The following is an 18,090-nucleotide window of genomic DNA, read 5'->3' as shown; positions in this document are numbered from 1 at the left end:
CTCCGGTATCTTAATCCTGCATTCTTTTTAAGGCCAGTAGATTTTTGAAGCTATTAAAAAAAAAAGGCAGGACTTAATTGTCCCATTAAAGAAACTGAGATCATTAATATTAAAGAGCACGTCCAGTTTTCATTACGTGGGTAATAACCCTGATTGAAACTTCAGCTCCTGTTGTGTCCTGGATTTGCATGGAGACAGTGGAATGAAATGGTTAAAGGTGGGACTTAAAGCAGGCAAACTTAGTTTGTGTGGATATACGTATTTGGAAAGTTACCTCAAGAACATTTAACATGAGGTCAAACCCCTTTAAGAAAAGTTTAAGAATATGGATTCACAGCGTTGGTCTGGAACGTAAATCTCTCGCGTAAGTGAAATGTTACACCCACGGAATAGGAATGCGTTGTCTTCCCCAGCCCCCAGTTTGAATCTGGTTCTGCTGGCAGCTGGCAGGTGCTTTCCTGTGCTTACGTGAGTGAGGAGGTACAGTGTGGTGAAGTGTTCAGTTCACGTGCAGGCTTAGCTTCTGCCTCTTCGCAGAATCCCATAATGAAAGATGCCTTGTTGCTGCGATGATTGAATGAGATGTGACTACATAACACCCGATACTGGGTTGTTTTCATTTTAAAGAGGTTCTAATAGCTTTCAAAGGGTTATGTTTCCCAACTGAGGAAGACATACAGCATGTAAGAAGCAGATGAGAGATCTGAATGCAGGTCAGTTTGACACCCTTAACCACTAGGATCTAGTAGACACTTAGGAAACTTAAGAGCAATGACAACTATTTTTGATTGTGAAACCTGAAATTCTTCTAATGTTAGTTTCCATGCATATATTAATATTTACTGTTTTAATGCAAATACAAATTTTTAACTTTTGATATATTACAGTGATGAACATGATGCCATCATTTAAGGAAATCCAAGAACCAAGCAAAGAAGAAAGATGGATGCAGCTCTGTAATTTCGGTTTATTAGTTTAAAACAATATTCTCTTAAAATAGTATAAATGGGCCAGGTATATGATGTATGGTGTATTACATAAGGGTGTGACAATTCCTCATCATTACTAAAGGTAAAAATGCCTTAGTTTGAACATTTAAATGAGTACTTGGAGCTTACAGATGATTTATGCGATGGTTATATTCACGTTTAGCAAATACGTCAAAGTCAGGCCAGTCCTGTCTCATGTTTCTGTGGCACTGCTCACTTAGGGCCGTAACTGAACCACCGCCGAAGGGCGGGAGGCCCTCTGGTTTACAGCGAAGGAGCTCAGTGGGGCACTCGGGGTTCTGAGTCTTTGCAGCTCACACGAAGAACTTCAGTGCTTTGCAGAGCTGCATCTAACTACTAATGCCGGAAGTGGAAATTACACAATTGAGTAAACCAGGTCTGAAGCGCAATCTGAGGAAGTGTCAGCGTTTTGTATTTTAAAGTATGGTATTTAGTCTAGAAACAGAATCTTGAAAACAAAACCCCAGGCAATACCTGTGCTTTGCTGTGTTAAGAGACCCAGTGGAACATTAGAAAAGCTTGTACATTTATTACTCACTTCTTTTAAGATTTCAATGTTAGCTGATATAATTGTCTTTTTCTATATAATTTAGGTAAACTGCAGTGTTAAAAATGATGTTTTAAGGTAAAGGTTCCAATATAAGACTGGCATTATGGGAAAAACTAGACGTTAGATTATTTACTACTGTGAGAATATCTTTCGCTAGAAATTGCTTTTTTTTTTCCTGTTCACATATTAATTTTGTATTTAGTGAATATTTTTAAAGAAATGTAGAGCTGCTTTCAATATCTAGAAATTTTAATGGTATATAAAAACTACTAACTTTAAAAAGAGATTTCCAAAACAATATTAGAACTCTGCACTGTCAGAATTATAGATTTTGCTGTTTACTAAACCAGGGATTACGGGAGTCTCCCCCCAGGCTACTCTACCTGCAGGGCGAAAATGCTGCATTTCATACACTGTCAACTTAAGAGAATGAGGGAAATGACATTTTTACAGTTTAAATAAATGCATTTGAGTACATTCTGACTTTAGACAGGACGTTTCCTGCTTCCTTACGTTGGGATCTTACTCCATTGTTTAAGGGGAGCTACTTCCAGATGCACTATGTTAATGAAGAGAAAAAGCACAGTATTATACAAACACCAATATTAGAGGGTATGTTTTAGTTTTACAGTTTATATTCTATAACTTAAACTCAGGGTCAAGTTTTAACAAAAGAGGCATTCCGTCATTAAATACCAAGATATTTCTATCTTACAGGGCCAAAGTAAAAGTTTCCACAAATCTAAAATGACCTCAGGTCTCCTAAAGAACAGGTACCAACGCTTAATAAAATACAACCTTGTGATCAGCTTTTGGCCTGCAGAGAATGCCGGATGTCAAGTATTTCGTTATGAAAGGATCATTTCTATGTGCTATGCATTATGGACAACTGCTAAGTGTGGACGACATCCTTTTCCGAAATATGTAAATGATCAAGTTTATACAGCACATGCAGTATGCAGGGAATTTTATGAAGCAGAGATGGTTAGCTTAGTTTGGAAAGAAATGTGGGTGGATGAGTAAACTGTGTGCTACTAACTTGGCCTTAATTGGTCTTGCAACCACTGCTTTCATTTCTTTGCGAAATACAGTTAAAACAGACGTTATAGTGATGAGGGCTTTTACCTTCTTTGTCTCTTGCATTCTTGGTGTTTCAGTACCAACCTGAAGTTTTTCTTGAACACCTGCTTCTTTAGCACTTTGCAGCTAGAAAACCACTTTTAAATTACTGTCGTCATTGCCTTGAAAGTTTCCTCTTTTGGGGTTGGAAATAATGTAGTTATGTCTTTCCTTTGTATATAAGTAGTATAATTTGTTATTTTCAAATACTAGTACTTTGAATACAGGTTTTTTTAAATCTACAGAAATGGTAATGTAAAAAACTGTATTACTTTGGAATATATTTCCTGAGCATAATGTCTTCCTAATTATGCTTATGTAAGCAAGTGCCCAATTTTCTTTGTATTCCTTGAGAATGTACTTACTTGAAAAACAATTCAGATGTCTAAATAGCATGCAGAAGCCACTCTGGTTTTTAAACATCCTTGGATAATCCATAAAAGGGATAATCCAAATAAAAATAAGTGAGAGTTGGCAGTACATTACAGTGGTAATTCTGTATTTTCAGAAAACAAAGCAAACTGCTCTTACCTTTTGTTTTTCTATTATAATGACCAGCTTTTGGTATTTCATTGTTACCGAGATCTATTTTTAAAATAAAATCTGCTCTTCATTTAAGTGTTTCATTTTCCTTCGTTAAATTCAAGAGAAAACAGAAAAACCTTAAGATGACGCACTCGTGAGTTGGTTGCCTGCACAAGTAGCAGCAGCTGGAACTTTTTTCCCCCTGTGGCAGGGAGGGGGGCAGTAATGGGGACAGAACCTAGGCCTTCACACTGACCTACATCCTCAGCCCTTTAAGACAGGCTCTTGCTGAGTTGCCCAGGCTGGGCTTAGATTTGTAATCCTCCTGCCTCAGCCTTAGTTTTTTATTGTGCTCTGAGGTCTAGGTGTAGTTCAGCACTCTACAATTTAGCAAACCCAGCAGGGCAATTATGATGTAAATCAGAAATTTAAGGAGCGCTGCTCAAGGGTTATAATGTGACCCCGCCTTACTGTGGGAGATTTTTACAAGATTGTACCATTCCATAGATAAACTGTCTACAAATACATTAATGTGTACATTTTCTACTGCTTTTTTTCTTCATAACTAAATATAACTTATGCGTAAGATTTTTTAAAGGGTAGTATCTTAAGGAAATCCCTCATATAGTAAGTACCCTTCTGTAGGTACACTGTGAAGTCAGATTGCTTGGGTTTAAATCTCTAAGCTCTGTGGTCTTGAATAAGTTACTCTTTGCCATGAGTACTTACTTCGTAGGGTTCACGTAAACTACTAGGGAATTTACTGGCTCATGGTTCTGCAGACTGGGACATCTAAGGGGCCAGCAGCTGGCAGGGGACTTGCAGGTCATAGGGCAGAGAGGAAGAGGGAATCAATCTTGTCCCACAAGAACAGCACTAAATAATGTTTTCAGCAAGTAGTCTTTCATTATATCCTTTGAAAATATTTTAATACTTCATGTATAAGGGGGTAGACACAAGTTTCAAGAAATAATGTTCATTTAAAATGAAACATTTGATAAAACCATTTTATATCTGTTCTGCTTTGATCAGATTAGTGAGTTTGTAGTAAAGGGGAGAAGAGTTTAACAGATACCATCTGTATAAATAGCTGGGCATCTCATGAAAACTCCAAGACGTCAGTTGGACACTTGAGGTCCGGGAAGATTTCTCATGTGCACAGAACAACTCACATCTAGTCTTTTCCTATAGGAGGACCATTGCCTGCGTCTTCTGCCGACGCACACCCCTGCATCCTAACCCTCTTCCAAAAGTGTTTAGATTTGTCACCTCCAACTACTCAAGAGACATTGCCAAGTTCTGTGAAAATATTTCTCATAGTCACTTCAAAAATTTCAGAACCAGTTAAAGTGTTTTTAACTTTTACCATGCTGCTGCTTCAAAAAGCTGAGATGTGTAGCTCAACGATACAGTACACATTTAGCACGCATGAGGCCGTGAGTTCAGCCTCCAGCACTGCTTTTTAAAACAAGGTGAGAGAAGGCCATGGAGTAAAAGTCCTCTTGGAACATACTGTCCTGTATTGCTTGTTTTACTGAGATTGAGAAAGGAAATCAGGAAGACACTTTCTCAGAACCTCCTACACTTCCTACTCAAGGGTATTTAAAAAAAAAAAACTGAGAACACTTCCTAACTCATTTTATAAGCCCAGAATTACCCTGACACCAAAGCTACATAAACATACCACAAGTAAACTACAAGCCAGTATCCCTTCATAAGCAAAAATAATATTAGCAAACAAAGTTCAACAATATTAAGTATGATACATTATGATCAAGTGAGATTTCTCCAAGACATTCAAGGGTGGTTCACATAACAAGAGTAACCTAACATACTGCCTTAGTAGAAGAGGAAAAAATCTCAGTGCAGAGAAACTAGGTGAAAGAATTCACCACTTTCATGGTAAAAAACAAAAAAGGTAGGACAGGCATTTCTTCACCCTGACGGATGGCGATTACAGCTAATGTACTCAATGATAGGTTACTGGATGTTTTCCTTGTATGACCAGCCATAGCACCATGATTATCATTATTTCTGTTTAACACTAGTGGATGTTTTGATTTTCCTTTAGGCAAAAAAAAAAAAAAAAAACGTAAGAAGTTGAAAAGCAGTAAAACTGTATTTGCAGATGGCATGATGCTATAACGTAGAAACAAAAAAATCTGTCAGAAAGCCTCCAGAGCTAATCAGTGCAGCAGTGCTGCAGGGAAAGGCCCACCACAGAATAATCAGCAATGAACAATCCAAAACAGACACTGAAAAAATAACTTCATAGTATGGGAACATCCAAAAGAACAAACACCTAAGATGTTTAACCCGATGAAAAACGTGTGCACTAAAAGCTGTAAACTACTGGTGAAAATTAAGGACCTACACGAATGGGAAAACGCCCTCGTGTTCACGGACTGACAAACTTAGTATTATGATGCTGTCTAAAGCATGCTACAGATTCGGTGCAGTCTCTTTCAAAATTGTAGCAGCTTTATCAAATTGATAGCAAGAATAAAGCAGAACTCACATTTCTCAGTTTAAAAGCTTAGTCCAAGACTACAGTAAGTTTTGTACAAATTAGTGTTGGTACCAGTAGCAGAACAGAGACCAGTGGGACTAAACGGAGAAACCATAATCCATGACCCACTGGTACGGAGGGGGTGTCAAGACCACTCAGTGGGGAAAATGTCTCTTCAGCAGATGGTGCGGGACAACTGGACACTCACACCCAAAAGAACAGAGCTAGACCCATATTTCAAGCCATACACAAAAATTAAAATGGATCAATGCCTAAATGTAAGACTCGAAGGAAAACCTCAGGGTAAATCTTGACCTTGGATTTAGCACTGGATTCTCAGACATGAGACAAAACCAAAGAAAACTAGATAGACTATCAAAATTAAAAGTCAACTATTTTTGTCAAAGGACATCATCAAAAAAGAGGTCTAGAGGAGGCAAAATAATCTGCAAGTCATACACACATCTGATAAGGGTCTACCATACAAACTAAAAACAAAAAGATCACCACTTTAAAAATAGACAAGGACTTGAATAGACGTTTCTCAGAAGATATAAGCACACGAAAATGTGTTCCACTGTCAACTGTTAAGGAAATGCAGAATAAGATTACAGTGAAATACAGGGATATGTGTCATTAAAAAAAAAAAGTATTGATGGGGTATGGAGAAATGGGAATCTTTATAAATTCCTGTTAGAGATAAAGTAAGTCCTCAGTAAAATCAAAGTGCTGTGGTACATGAGCCAATTCAATTCCTGGTCTATCCCCCCGAGTTGAAAATGTACTCAAAAAATATTTGTACATAAACATTTACAGCACCACTATTCACATTAATCAGGTGAAAACCAAAGTCCATCAATGGATGGATCTGTGAATTTTTTAAAAATTCACACAGAGAATATTTAGCCTCAAAACATGAAGTACTGATACCACGGGAAGAACCTCAAAAATACAATAAAAAAAAAAAGCATGTATTGTCCGCTTCATTTACATAAACTACCTAGACCAGGCAGACCCACAGAAGCGGAAAGCAGTGTCTGCTACAGTGCGGGGTAGGAGGGGTGCTGACTGCTTAAAAGGTACAAAGTCTTTTAGGGTAATGAAAGTATCCTGGAACCTGATAAAGGCAGTGGTTGCGCAAGTAGCATTCTGAGTGTACTAAATTACTGAACTGTATCCTTGCGAACAATTAATTTTATGTAAAATGAACTTAGTGGCAAATGAAAAGGAAGTGGGACGGAGGGAGTAAACCAGAAACATTTCAGTAATTCTGCTTCCAGGAAGTGAAGGGCAGAGTGGAACAGGTGGGAAGTTTAACATCAAGTGAGGGGTCAGGGCAGTCCACGTGGCGAGTTCCGCTCCTGGCCCTCGAGCGTTCCCCACACCGCACACGCAGCTGTCCCTGTGGCAGCAGGACCCCGCAGGGATCTGGCCAGCTTGTGTGCACTCCAGCGGTGGCTGAGGGTGTGCATGTGCGGGGACAGGAGAATTCTGTACTTCCCACTGACTCCTGCAAGAAAAGGGCTCTAAAAAATGGTGTACCGCTTTTTTAAAAAAGATCACTGGTATTTTTTATTTCACACTCTAGGTACCTTTAAGAAACTACCACTTGACAATTTTTAGCACAGGGCGAATTTCTTTCAGGTACTGCTATGAAAATATATCACAAAGAGTACATGCACAAGCAGTATGAGAATCCAGCTATTAAACCAGAAAGAGCTTTTGCTCAAATGTAAAACACTCGTTTCACAAAATTTTCTAGTTATTTTTTTAAAAAGTGTTACATTAGCATATAGCGTTTTTAAATGAATTTACAAATTTTTTTAAGACAACAGTCTCACTTTGTAGTTCAACTCACGATGATCTTCATGCCTCAGCCTCCTGAGTGGAGGTATTACAAGCATGCGCCACTATACTCAGCTTTTTTACTTCTAATGTGGTAAATACATACTAGGAGATACTCATCGAAATGGTAAACTTCTAGAAAAAATGTAGGTCTGTCTTCAAAGCTGCTAATCGGTCATCCTTTGACTTATGGAATGATAACAAGGGTCTCAGTGTAGAGAAAAGATCTCCATTATTATTAAATTTTAGCGTGTTAACAAGTTGCTTCTTTACATACTTACAAAATGGGAGGGAATGACTTTCTCTTGTTGATTTGAGGTCTTGAACCTAGGTTAGGTGTATACATGTGGACTACATACATGGAAAATTAGGACAAAAACAAATAGAAGACAGAAAAATACAATTTTCAACCGCCCTTCCCAGTGTACCTTTTTTTTTTTTTTTTTTTTTTTTGAGACAGGGTCTCGCTATGGAGTTCAGACTGGCTTTGAGCTCACTTTGTAGCCGAGGCTGGTCTTGAACTCGCAATGATCTTCCTGCCTCAGCCTCACGAGTGCTGGGATTACAGGCGTGCGCCACCATGCCCAGCACTCTGTTTAAAAAGATCTAAGAGACTTGTGGAGTGAGAAGAAATGAATGAGAAGTTTTAACATTAAATCTCCTTTGCCGCCTCCCTCACAAGCCGGCCGCACAGCTGGAGCTGGGAAGGTCGAGCGTAACCTGGCCCATGAGGAAGGACTGTCTCATCACTGCTATGCGGAAGGGCAGCCACTTCTGCAGATCTGATGTGCATCTATCTAGTTTTACTATTAAAAGATTTTGATACTGATTCAGGTTTCATTCAAAATATGCATATCATATAAAGCAACTCAACTGGGAATTCATATAAATCATTAAAGATTTTGTTTCATGAACTCAGTTTTTTACTTAGTAACAACTGAGTACAATAAAAATGTATGAAAAATGCTTTTTAAATCAGGGTAGAAAACACATTTTGAGGGCTGGGGATTTAGCGGCGCATGGTCTGCCTGGCTAGTGTGAGGTTGCGAGTTCAATTCCCAGTAGCAAAAAATAAAAAAGAAAAGAAAGGAAACACAGTTTGATGATGCAATTCCTTTTAACATCCTTTATTAAGACACTTTTCACAAACTAGGGGAAATCCTGTTTACCAGAGACAGGGTACAACATAAGTACACTTTAACAAGTAAAAAGCACCAAAAGAGAATTAGGCACCGTAACTCTGACAAACTCCAGAGCTACTGGTTTCTAGTACTGTACTTTCAAACTGCACTGGTATTTAGTACTCAAAGCTTTCACTAAGAATACCAAATACAATAACTCCTAAAAGGATCCAAACAAGCACATTACGTTTAACTCCGCCTACATCCACACATACATACTAATTCGGCTCATCAAACATAAATTTTCCCCTGCAACTGAACATTAAGATTAAATATATAATACTACCTTTTTTGAAACAAAGTTATTAATACCAAAGCTTAATAGAACGTGAATATTAACAGGTGAACTAGTAATTTATTTGTTGTTTTATACACTTTCCAATGTTCAATAAAGATTTTTCTGTATAGGCCAACATATAACCTGCTTTGTTTTATGAGAGAAATGTACGAACAGTGCCCTTGATTATACCCCTGCAAATCGGGCACTTTCTTAGAGAAGGGGCGCACTCCTGGCACACGACCAGATGACCACAAGGAATGAATACGATGGAAACTTCTTTGTCCATACACACTTTACAAGTTCGCTCTTCCTGCAACCTCCTCAGCTGTTCTTCCAAGGACAGACCTAAGAACAAAAACAACTGCCGTGAAACTCCGTTTCCACACTACCTCCCTAAGAAAACAAGAGTTCTACATCATGCTGGTCTTAGTTCTACTTTACCTGAGACGTCTTCTGCTGGGATATACTTCATATTCTTTTCCACTGAGGAAAAGAGAATATAAAAAAATCACTGGGCCAAATACAAAACGTTTTTCACCTATGACCTACTTAATGATATAGATTCAATCTATGTATTACTGAGAATTATTACATTTTGGACAATAAAAATAGCACTTTTCTGGAACAAGTGAAATGTAGATTATAGTTTACTAACTGGATTTATTCTGCTTGTCAAGCAGAGAGGAACATAATCCTAAGGATTTCTAGAATAATTTTCCCAACAAACTCACCAAATAAGTTCTCAAATAATGTAGAATCAACTTCTTTTAGGCAGTTTTTGAAGATGCTGGCAGCAGCATTTCCTTTAACTAAAACGGTATCAATCAGTTCTCTTGCTTGTAAAGGTATCTGTGTTTTCTGTTTAATAATATCATGTTCCTGTTTATTAATTACACTGGCCTTTAAAAGATTATCCAGGATAGGAAGTACACTTGTCAAGCGTTGAAAGAGCGCCATTCTGTTCTTCCGAATTAACGACAAGTCATCTTCATTTTAAATGAAAAAGAAAAAAGCCATTAGATTTTAAACTCCAACTACACTCACAGTCACCACCAACCCTACAAACAATCAGGCACTACACAGAGCTTGGGAAAGAAGAAAGTGACTTATTTGCACTTTAAGGTCTGTAATTTGGAAAACAGAAGGTTAAACCGAGACACATAGTACATACAAGATCTGCGGCAGTAATTTTTAAGTCTATATACTAACACATCCCAGAGCCCTGCTTTTTCCTTTATTCTGCTAAAAACAAGCAGAAAATTTTAAGGTAGTAAAAATTTCCCACCTCTGTATCCCAGCATGGAATTAATATTGATTTCTATTTGCATTCTGTCACCTTGTTTTTTAATAAGCACTTGCATTTAATTTTATTAGATATAAGTATCCTGTTAATTAAACAAAGCAAGTATCATTGTCTCTCATTTTCAAATTGAGAGGAAAAGACTCGAACAGAACTTGTGGCTTATCCAAGAACACAGAATAAGCTGCAAAGCTAGGTGTTCTTTTCAGCATCACAGGGAGCTGCAGTGATGCAGAGCTGGAGCTGTGAAGCAGACAAGCTTCAGGCAGCCTCAGGCTCCCATCCGAGACCGGCCACCTACTAGCCACGCGCCCCAGCACTCCTCCACACGTACTGTAAACACAGACAACAGCACCTTCCTCCAAGAGCTGGGAGGATCAAGTGAGATTCACAGTTCTCAAACATTCAGCATATCTGGCACATAGCTATCATTTTATAAATGTCTAGATTTATATCAATGTTTAAAAAATCACTACAGGGGCCGGGGATTTAGCTCAGCGGCAAAGCGCCTGCCTGGCAAGCCGCAAGGTCGTGAGTTCGGTTCCCGGTACCAGAAAAAAAAACAAAAAAAAAACAAAAAAAAAAACCAAAACAAATTAAAAAATCACTACAGCAAATCAAGCTTCATCTTACTTAAAAGCAAAAATTTTTCCTTTAACCTCAAATCACACAAAAGCCCACAGTAAATTTACTGCATTTATGGAATATGAACACGAATTCTTCAGGCATGTTTAACAGTTTCTTCTGTTGGTGTTCCAAGCACTATAAAACTGCCTATTTTCAGACTTTCCAAAAACATCTGAGGTACATGTCTACAGTGTAAAAGTTTAATGAGAAATAAATGATAAAGTCTAGTTTCCCTCTTTATATTTTTCTAGAAGTAAACTGCTTTATTCATCTTGAAAGTATGAAATTCCCTTCTCTGAGCACAACCTAGCCTTCTACCCTGAATAATTTGCCTTGCTGCTAACAAATCTGTTCCTCACTTTCTCAACGTCCCTGTGTCATTCCTGACTCTGTTAACACAAGCGCGCTCTCTTATCTCCCATCTCACCTAGCCAGCGGCCCGTGTTTCGGTGGTGTTCTCTTAGCATGCTTCACTCTTCTCCCTACGCCTTACTTGGGCTGTTCCCGTTAAATCACCGAAACCCGTAATCCAAAACTTCGCTGACCCCTACGAAGCGGAGAAAGTCACAGAACCAAAGCGACTAGATTTACTGCGGTGACTTCACTGAACCTTACTTGGGTTTCATTACTGCTTAACGATCTTCCATCTTTTCACTTTCCTCAGGCCCTTTACCTCTTCCCAAATAATCCATTTACTGGAGAGGCTGAGGTGTGATCAGTGGCAGAACTTGCACTTAGGCATAAAAGAAGCCATGGGCTCAATCTCAGTATCAAAACAAAACAAAAAAATCCACCGAATAGAAAACAAGGTTTTTTGCCCGCGCGGCACTGTGCCAGTGTACCTGCAGCGCCTTACTTCACCCGGAGCAGCCCTACGGGAGCGGCACTATCGTCACCCCTACTTCACAGACTCAAACACCGAGTCGGGTGGAGTAAACTGCCAGCCTAGTGGCTGATGGGAGTCAGAATTCACATACAAACGTTTGTCTCAATCTGCAGATTAGGTTCTTAAACCTTTGCGCTCCATGGCCACACAATGTTGTTTTTACAACATTTTTCACCTTTGCTTACAAACTTACAAAGAAAACTAAAGAGGTTCCCAGCTAGGGGCAGCTGGAAGGGGCAGGCAGGCCGTGCACACACGACCGGGGCGCGGACAGCAGGTACTGGTGGGCCGCAGCCAAGGCCGCCGCCCCGCAGTGAGCAGCGACGAGGCCCCACTGAAAGGTAGCGGGGAACCAGCATTACAATACCTGACGCCACCTCCTCGGCTGGCCGTGCCTTCTCCTCCTCTCTCCTCTCATCTTCAGCATTAAGCAGTGCCGACACAATATCATTAACTGTTCTGTAGTTCTCTCCGGTGCTCAGGATTTTGCTCTGAATGGTCTGCTTTATCAGGCTTCTGCTGAAGCCCATTTCCAAAGCCGCTTTAACCACAGGGGTGTTCATCATGATGGCATCTTCTGAAGAACCTTCTCCAGGTCCAAAATGGACAACTATTTGGAAAGACATTTGCGAACATTCCTCAAATATAAAACTATGGAGAAAAACACGGCACAAACTTTACGCTCATCACTGACTCTCACGTGCTGGGTAAGGGCAGGAACTACGCGTATCAGCACCTGGAGTGCCAGTAAAAATCTGAACTTGATAATGGTTAAGTGAGAATATAACATGAACGAGTTTTTTTAAAGTATCACTTCCCACATTACATCTCAGACCCACTTAATGAAAAATTTTCTAGAAGAATTAGGAGACTATATTCTTTTAAAATTTCCCCAAGTCATTCTAATATATATTCATTTTTGGACATCACTATGCTACTAAACTTGAGTGAGAAATTACCTCCAGCCAAGAAAGTGAGCGAACTGCAAAGGCTTTATGGAAAAGGTGGCATTAAGGGATTAGACTTGGCTCTGAGGGGTTTTTTTTTTTGTTTTTTTTTTTGCCTTTTTGAGACAGGGTCTAGCTAGGCAGTTCAGGCTGGCCTTGAGATCACTTTGTAGCCCAGGCTGGTTTCAAACTCACAGCGATCCTCCTGCCTCAGCCTCCAGAGTGCTGGGATTACAGGCATGTGCCATTACACCTGGCATGGCTCTGAATTTTATCTCCAGCAACAGACACACACACACACACACACAGAGAGGCTGGATTTAAAGAACGAACAGGTTCTCAGGGTTGCAGATTCAGCTCAGTAGAGTGCTTGCTTAGCCAGCACAAAGACCTGCATTCAGTCCTCTGCACCAAAAAATTTTAAAAAAGAATGAATGAATGAATGAATGAACAGGTTCCAAACAGGTGAACGGTTAACGATAGGAAGTATAATAAAGTAAAAGACTAGCTCACCCAAAATATGTCTAAAGATGTAACTAAAACATGGTTAAAAAATAAACAAGCCAGGTATAGTGACACACGCCTATAATCCCAGCACTCAGTGGGCTGAAGCAGGACGATTGAGAGTTTGAGGCTGGAACAAAAACCAAAAAGAAAAGAAAAAAACCACAAAACCAGCCAGGCATGGTGGCTCACGCCTGTAATCTCAGCCCTCGGGAGGCTGAGGCAGGAGGACTGCCATGAGTTTGAGGCCAGCCTGGGCTACACCAGTGAGTTGAAGGCCAACCTGAACTATGCAGCAAGACCCTGTGTCAAAAACTCCACAAATTAAACAACACAGAAACAGTAAACAAAATATGATTTTAGGTAGAGACTGACATGCTGAATTTAAAAAAACAAAACAAAAAACCAGTGTAAAGTGATTAGAAGAAAGTAGGTAGCAGAAGGCCCTTTCAGAGAGGGTGATTAGGGAAGCATTTTCTCGTACTGGATGGGGCCAATGCTAGTTTCATAGGGCACCATCTGGAAATCAGCACTGAGACACTTTACTGCCATCTGCTGGAAAACTATTACAATACACATACAAATATACAGAGTTGAAACTGTATACTGAGCAACCTTGCTCAAACATATGCCTCTGAAGAGACAGCACCAAAATACTCTATCCCCAGCACCTCAAAAAACACGCATGCACGCAAGCAAAAACCTCAGCGCTTAGGTGATAAGGAGTACGCTATAGGAATATCTGAAAGAAATCCAGGCAAAGATAACAGCAAGGGTAAAAGCCTTAGAACACAGGAAAAGCTTAACATTCAAGAACTAGGAGGCGGAAGATCAGAGAGGAAAACTGATCAACTTTCCAGTTGATGGAGAGCCTTGCAAAGACTTTATACTGTATTTCATTCTAAGTTGCTAGAATATTCTAGAGGATTTAAGTGGGAGACTCTGGAGATGAAATTTAATGAGGTAAAATGAAACTGGGGGAAGTGGTAAGATATGGCAGAAAATGGTAACTGCAAGGGTTAGGCTGATACTGGTAGAGAGGAAAAGAAGCAGTCAGACTTAGGATATATTATGAAGACAAAGACTTCTAATCAACTAGATATGCAAGCTGAAAGAGGAATTGAGTATGAAGTGAACTTTTTTTTTTTTTTTTTTTGGTTTTTTGAGACAAGATTTCACTGTACAGTTCAGGCTGGCTTGAACTCACAACAATCCTCCTGCCTCAGCCTCCACAGTGCTGGGATTACAGGTGTGCCTGGCCTTGATGCTAGCTTTCTAACATTAGCAAATACCACTATGGGAAAGGAGCAAATGAGGGCTGAAGGATGGGGAGAAAGATTAGTTTGGGTCATATTAACTGTGAAGCATCTACTACAGACAAAAGGTAAGTAGTACCATCAAGATTACAGCAGGGAGTTAAACATTTCAGTGTGAGACTAGGAAACAGGAGAAATCTGGGCTAAGGACAAAGGGTACTCCACTTTTTAGAAGTCTGAAAAAGCAGCAGCCAGCAAAGAAATTACTCACAATCAACCAAGCAAACAGGAAAAAAACAACAGGCAGTATCAGGGTAGTCAAGCAGGAGGCCGTGTTAAAGGCGAGGCACTCAACTATATCAAATGCTCCTTGACAAGCCAGTCGCAGGCGTGCTAACGCAGCCGTTCTTGGTGTCCCACACAAGGAGGAAAGAACCGCCCTAAGTAAACGCACAGAAGAGACCCCAGAGGGCCGGTGGCAGGGATGGCCTAGATTACGAGCTTCAGAAAAGAAGAAACATGGATATACACTGTAGGCTGACGTTGTTACGGGTGGAAGGCAGGTTTCTGGGATTCTTTTATTTTCTCTGTGAAGTTGGACATGAACCAAGAGTAAGGGGGAAAGAGCAGAAACTGATGGAGAAAATGTGACAGTCACTGTGAAGAGTGGCGAAGTGATTTCATTTCGGAACTGCGGTAGCGCTGCAAGGCAGCCCGCTGTACAGCAGTGGCTTTAAGCTGAACTTAAGCAGTCAGCACCTCACTTCATCTTTCCAGCTCCACTACACAGGAGACAGTTATCACACACCCAGGTACGCCTGCTCTCACAGTGTCCCTCCTTCTCCTGATCTCCGAGTCATGTTTTCTAGGACTCTCACCTATCGTGTTACCTTCCTCTATTGTTATGAATCTGCCAATGTCCCTCTTTCTAGATGTGATCTGCACCGCCAAGGATTACCATTATGTACACAGCATACATTTACTCACAGAGGTGGCTAAAATTAAACTCCACTCGAGAGACAACCTTCCCCTGAAATACTACACACCTGCTCCTAACACCTAACGCCTAGCTCACCCTCACTCACGTGAACTGGGCCTTCTCTGAATCATGCCAGCTCACAGCCACCACCTCCTCAGTGGAGGCTTTATCTGCACTTGTCATTTCATTGCTGTGAGCTAAGGGATACTGTTTTTGTCTGTGTATTGTCTCCTCAGTCGGAATGTCAGCACTCTGAAACACTCTTTAAAATACCATGAATCTTAGCTGATACGTAATACTGTATTAGTTAACTGCCCGGTATTTTCTTTCTTTTGTTTTTGTACCGGGAATCAAACTCCTGACCTCATGCTTGCCAGGCACGCGCTGTGCCGCCAAGCTACGTCTTGGGCCCTTGCCCAGTATTTTCTCCTGCAACTTCAAAAATACCCCCCTTCTTGTTTACATATTTTCAGTCTGAACATTCTTATAAAAATTCCCATTCTATATTTGAAATACTTTCATACATACTTGGTGGATCAGTATTTTCTTCTCCAGGAGTGTCGGAAGTTGACAACAGCTATGAGACACAAGAAAAATTAGCAGGTAAAAGTCAAAACCCTGAATAATATGAACAGCAACATTCAGATAAGTTTACCTTAAGTAAATATACGTAGTTCACTCTGCTTTGTTTTACCATAACTACCATACAGCTTTCCTTAAATTTCACCTACTTCCCCTGATTCAGGAGAGTAAGAAGACATGCTAATGGTTCTTCAATCCATTGGGAAAGCAAGATTTCAAATGAGTTACTCTCAAAAGATCTCAACTCCTAGCAAGTATTTTTGTTTGTATTCTGGAAAAGATAGAAAAGACACTAAAGCCCACCTCAACGCCATCACAATGGCAGCATGAATGATTTTTTTTTTTTTTACAAATTTGAAACAAAAAATCATCTTTTTGAGGAAGCCCTAAACAAACAAGTTGGTGACAAAAGTAAATATCAGAGGTATCATTAATATGGATACAAAATATATAACTAGAGTTAATAAGGAAATAAAGCCTGAGGGTATAGATGAATGGCAGAAATCTTGCCTAGCATGGAAGGCCCTGAATTCAGTCCCCAGCATAAAGAAGGAAAGATGCAAATATCATTTCTTGTAGTATTTCTGAATTTATTATATAGAATTCAAAATCATTAATTTTAAAAATGTATTTACTTGTTCAAGAAGATGAGGATATCTAGCTTGAATCTCATCAACAAATTCCTGCCCTTTCATGCGTATCAAGAACTCACACCTAAAACATAAAAGGAAAAATATTTTTTAAATTGTTTCTTATGAAAAATGTAACTTAATCATTTTAGATTCTTTCAAACCTTGATTGTAACCGAAAACAAAAACATTTTACATCATAATCCAGTAATATGTGTATCTAACAGCAAAAAGGTTATCATAAAACACACATTTTTACCGTGTTTTTGATAATTCTAATATCATAATTCCATTAACATAGTAACAAAAAAAGAAAAGGTCTGAAAAAAGGTCTGAAAAACTCTGTTAGAGACAATTTACTTTCCAGATTTGATTATTTCAGAAACCGTAACTCAATACCCCTAAAATCCTATATCCTTCGGAATGTAAGAACTGGACCCTGCCTCTGTGACTGCTCTGTAGGAATCCATACCTCAGACACCAGCGCTACCACCACGAACACCATCGTGGCTGCCCACGGGCCAGAAATGGTGCCAGAATGGACCCCGTGAGCCACATGTCCCATGAGAGAGAGATCAAGTCTCCGACAGCCCTGCTGCTGCTCAGGTCCCTACGACCCTTGCTGACAATGATTTCCGTTAATAGGGCTGCACAGACCGCCCCGCACCTCCCACAGTGGCAGAACCACCCCACCCTACAAGCCAGAATCTTCACTGCCACACACAGGTAAAGGACCTTCTCCAACAGAAACAGTCCCTGAAGCCTGTAAGAGTAACTGCTCCACGAAATGCACAGATAGCAGGAAGACTACAAGAAAACAAAAAAGTAAACAAAACAAAGGAAGAAAACATGACACTACCAAAGGGACACAATTTTGCAAGAAGCAACACAAAAGAAAGGGAGACCTATGCTCCCAAGCAAGGAATTCGTAACTGTTTTAAGGAAGCCCAGTAAGTTTCAGAACATAGACAACACAATGAAATCAGAAAAATAATACTTTAAGAAATGAGAAATTCAACAGTGATTAAAAATCATTGAAATAATAAGGATTTCAACACCACACCTGCAACAAAAAACAGAGGGAAGACTCAAAACAATCAGAAACAAAAGTGGAGACCGTACAGCTGATTCAGAAATACAGAAACTCTTAAGGGACTGCTATAAACTTACATAGCAAATTGGATAATCTAGAAAAGATGGATACATTCCTAGAAACGTACCTTTCATAACTAAAATCATTATTATAACATTGGCACAGATCTGTAACTACTAAACAGATTAAATCAGTAATCAAAAATCTCACAAAAAAGAAAAGCTCAAGAATACGTATCTTAACAGCACAATCATAGCCAACGTTTAAA

At 39.6% G+C, this 18,090-nt stretch overlaps 2 protein-coding genes across 2 annotated transcripts in view; one reads left to right on the top strand and one right to left on the bottom strand.

The window, feature by feature from the left end:
• Tmem123 (transmembrane protein 123) overlaps positions 1-3,297 on the top strand; it is a gene marked incomplete at its 5' end in the record, with an annotated part of 50,122 nt that extends 46,825 nt beyond the window's left edge. The window contains 1 exon segment of the mRNA XM_013511021.1: positions 888-3,297. Coding sequence (XP_013366475.1) covers positions 888-912 — 25 coding nt within the window.
• Positions 3,298-8,656: 5,359 nt separating this feature from the next.
• Positions 8,657-18,090, bottom strand: part of Birc2 (baculoviral IAP repeat containing 2) — a gene marked incomplete at its 5' end in the record, with an annotated part of 27,307 nt that continues 17,873 nt past the window's right edge. The window contains 6 exon segments of the mRNA XM_013511020.1: positions 8,657-9,364; positions 9,461-9,502; positions 9,751-10,005; positions 12,200-12,442; positions 16,047-16,095; positions 16,736-16,814. Coding sequence (XP_013366474.1) covers positions 9,171-9,364; positions 9,461-9,502; positions 9,751-10,005; positions 12,200-12,442; positions 16,047-16,095; positions 16,736-16,814 — 862 coding nt within the window. The 3' untranslated portion in view covers positions 8,657-9,170.

This window comes from Chinchilla lanigera, unplaced genomic scaffold, assembly GCF_000276665.1.
Source record: "Chinchilla lanigera isolate Chin_1 unplaced genomic scaffold, ChiLan1.0 scaffold00011, whole genome shotgun sequence".
NCBI lineage: Eukaryota > Metazoa > Chordata > Mammalia > Rodentia > Chinchillidae > Chinchilla > Chinchilla lanigera.
The sequence above is the reverse complement of the archived record's forward strand: the minus strand, read 5'-3'. Positions and strand labels throughout refer to the sequence as shown.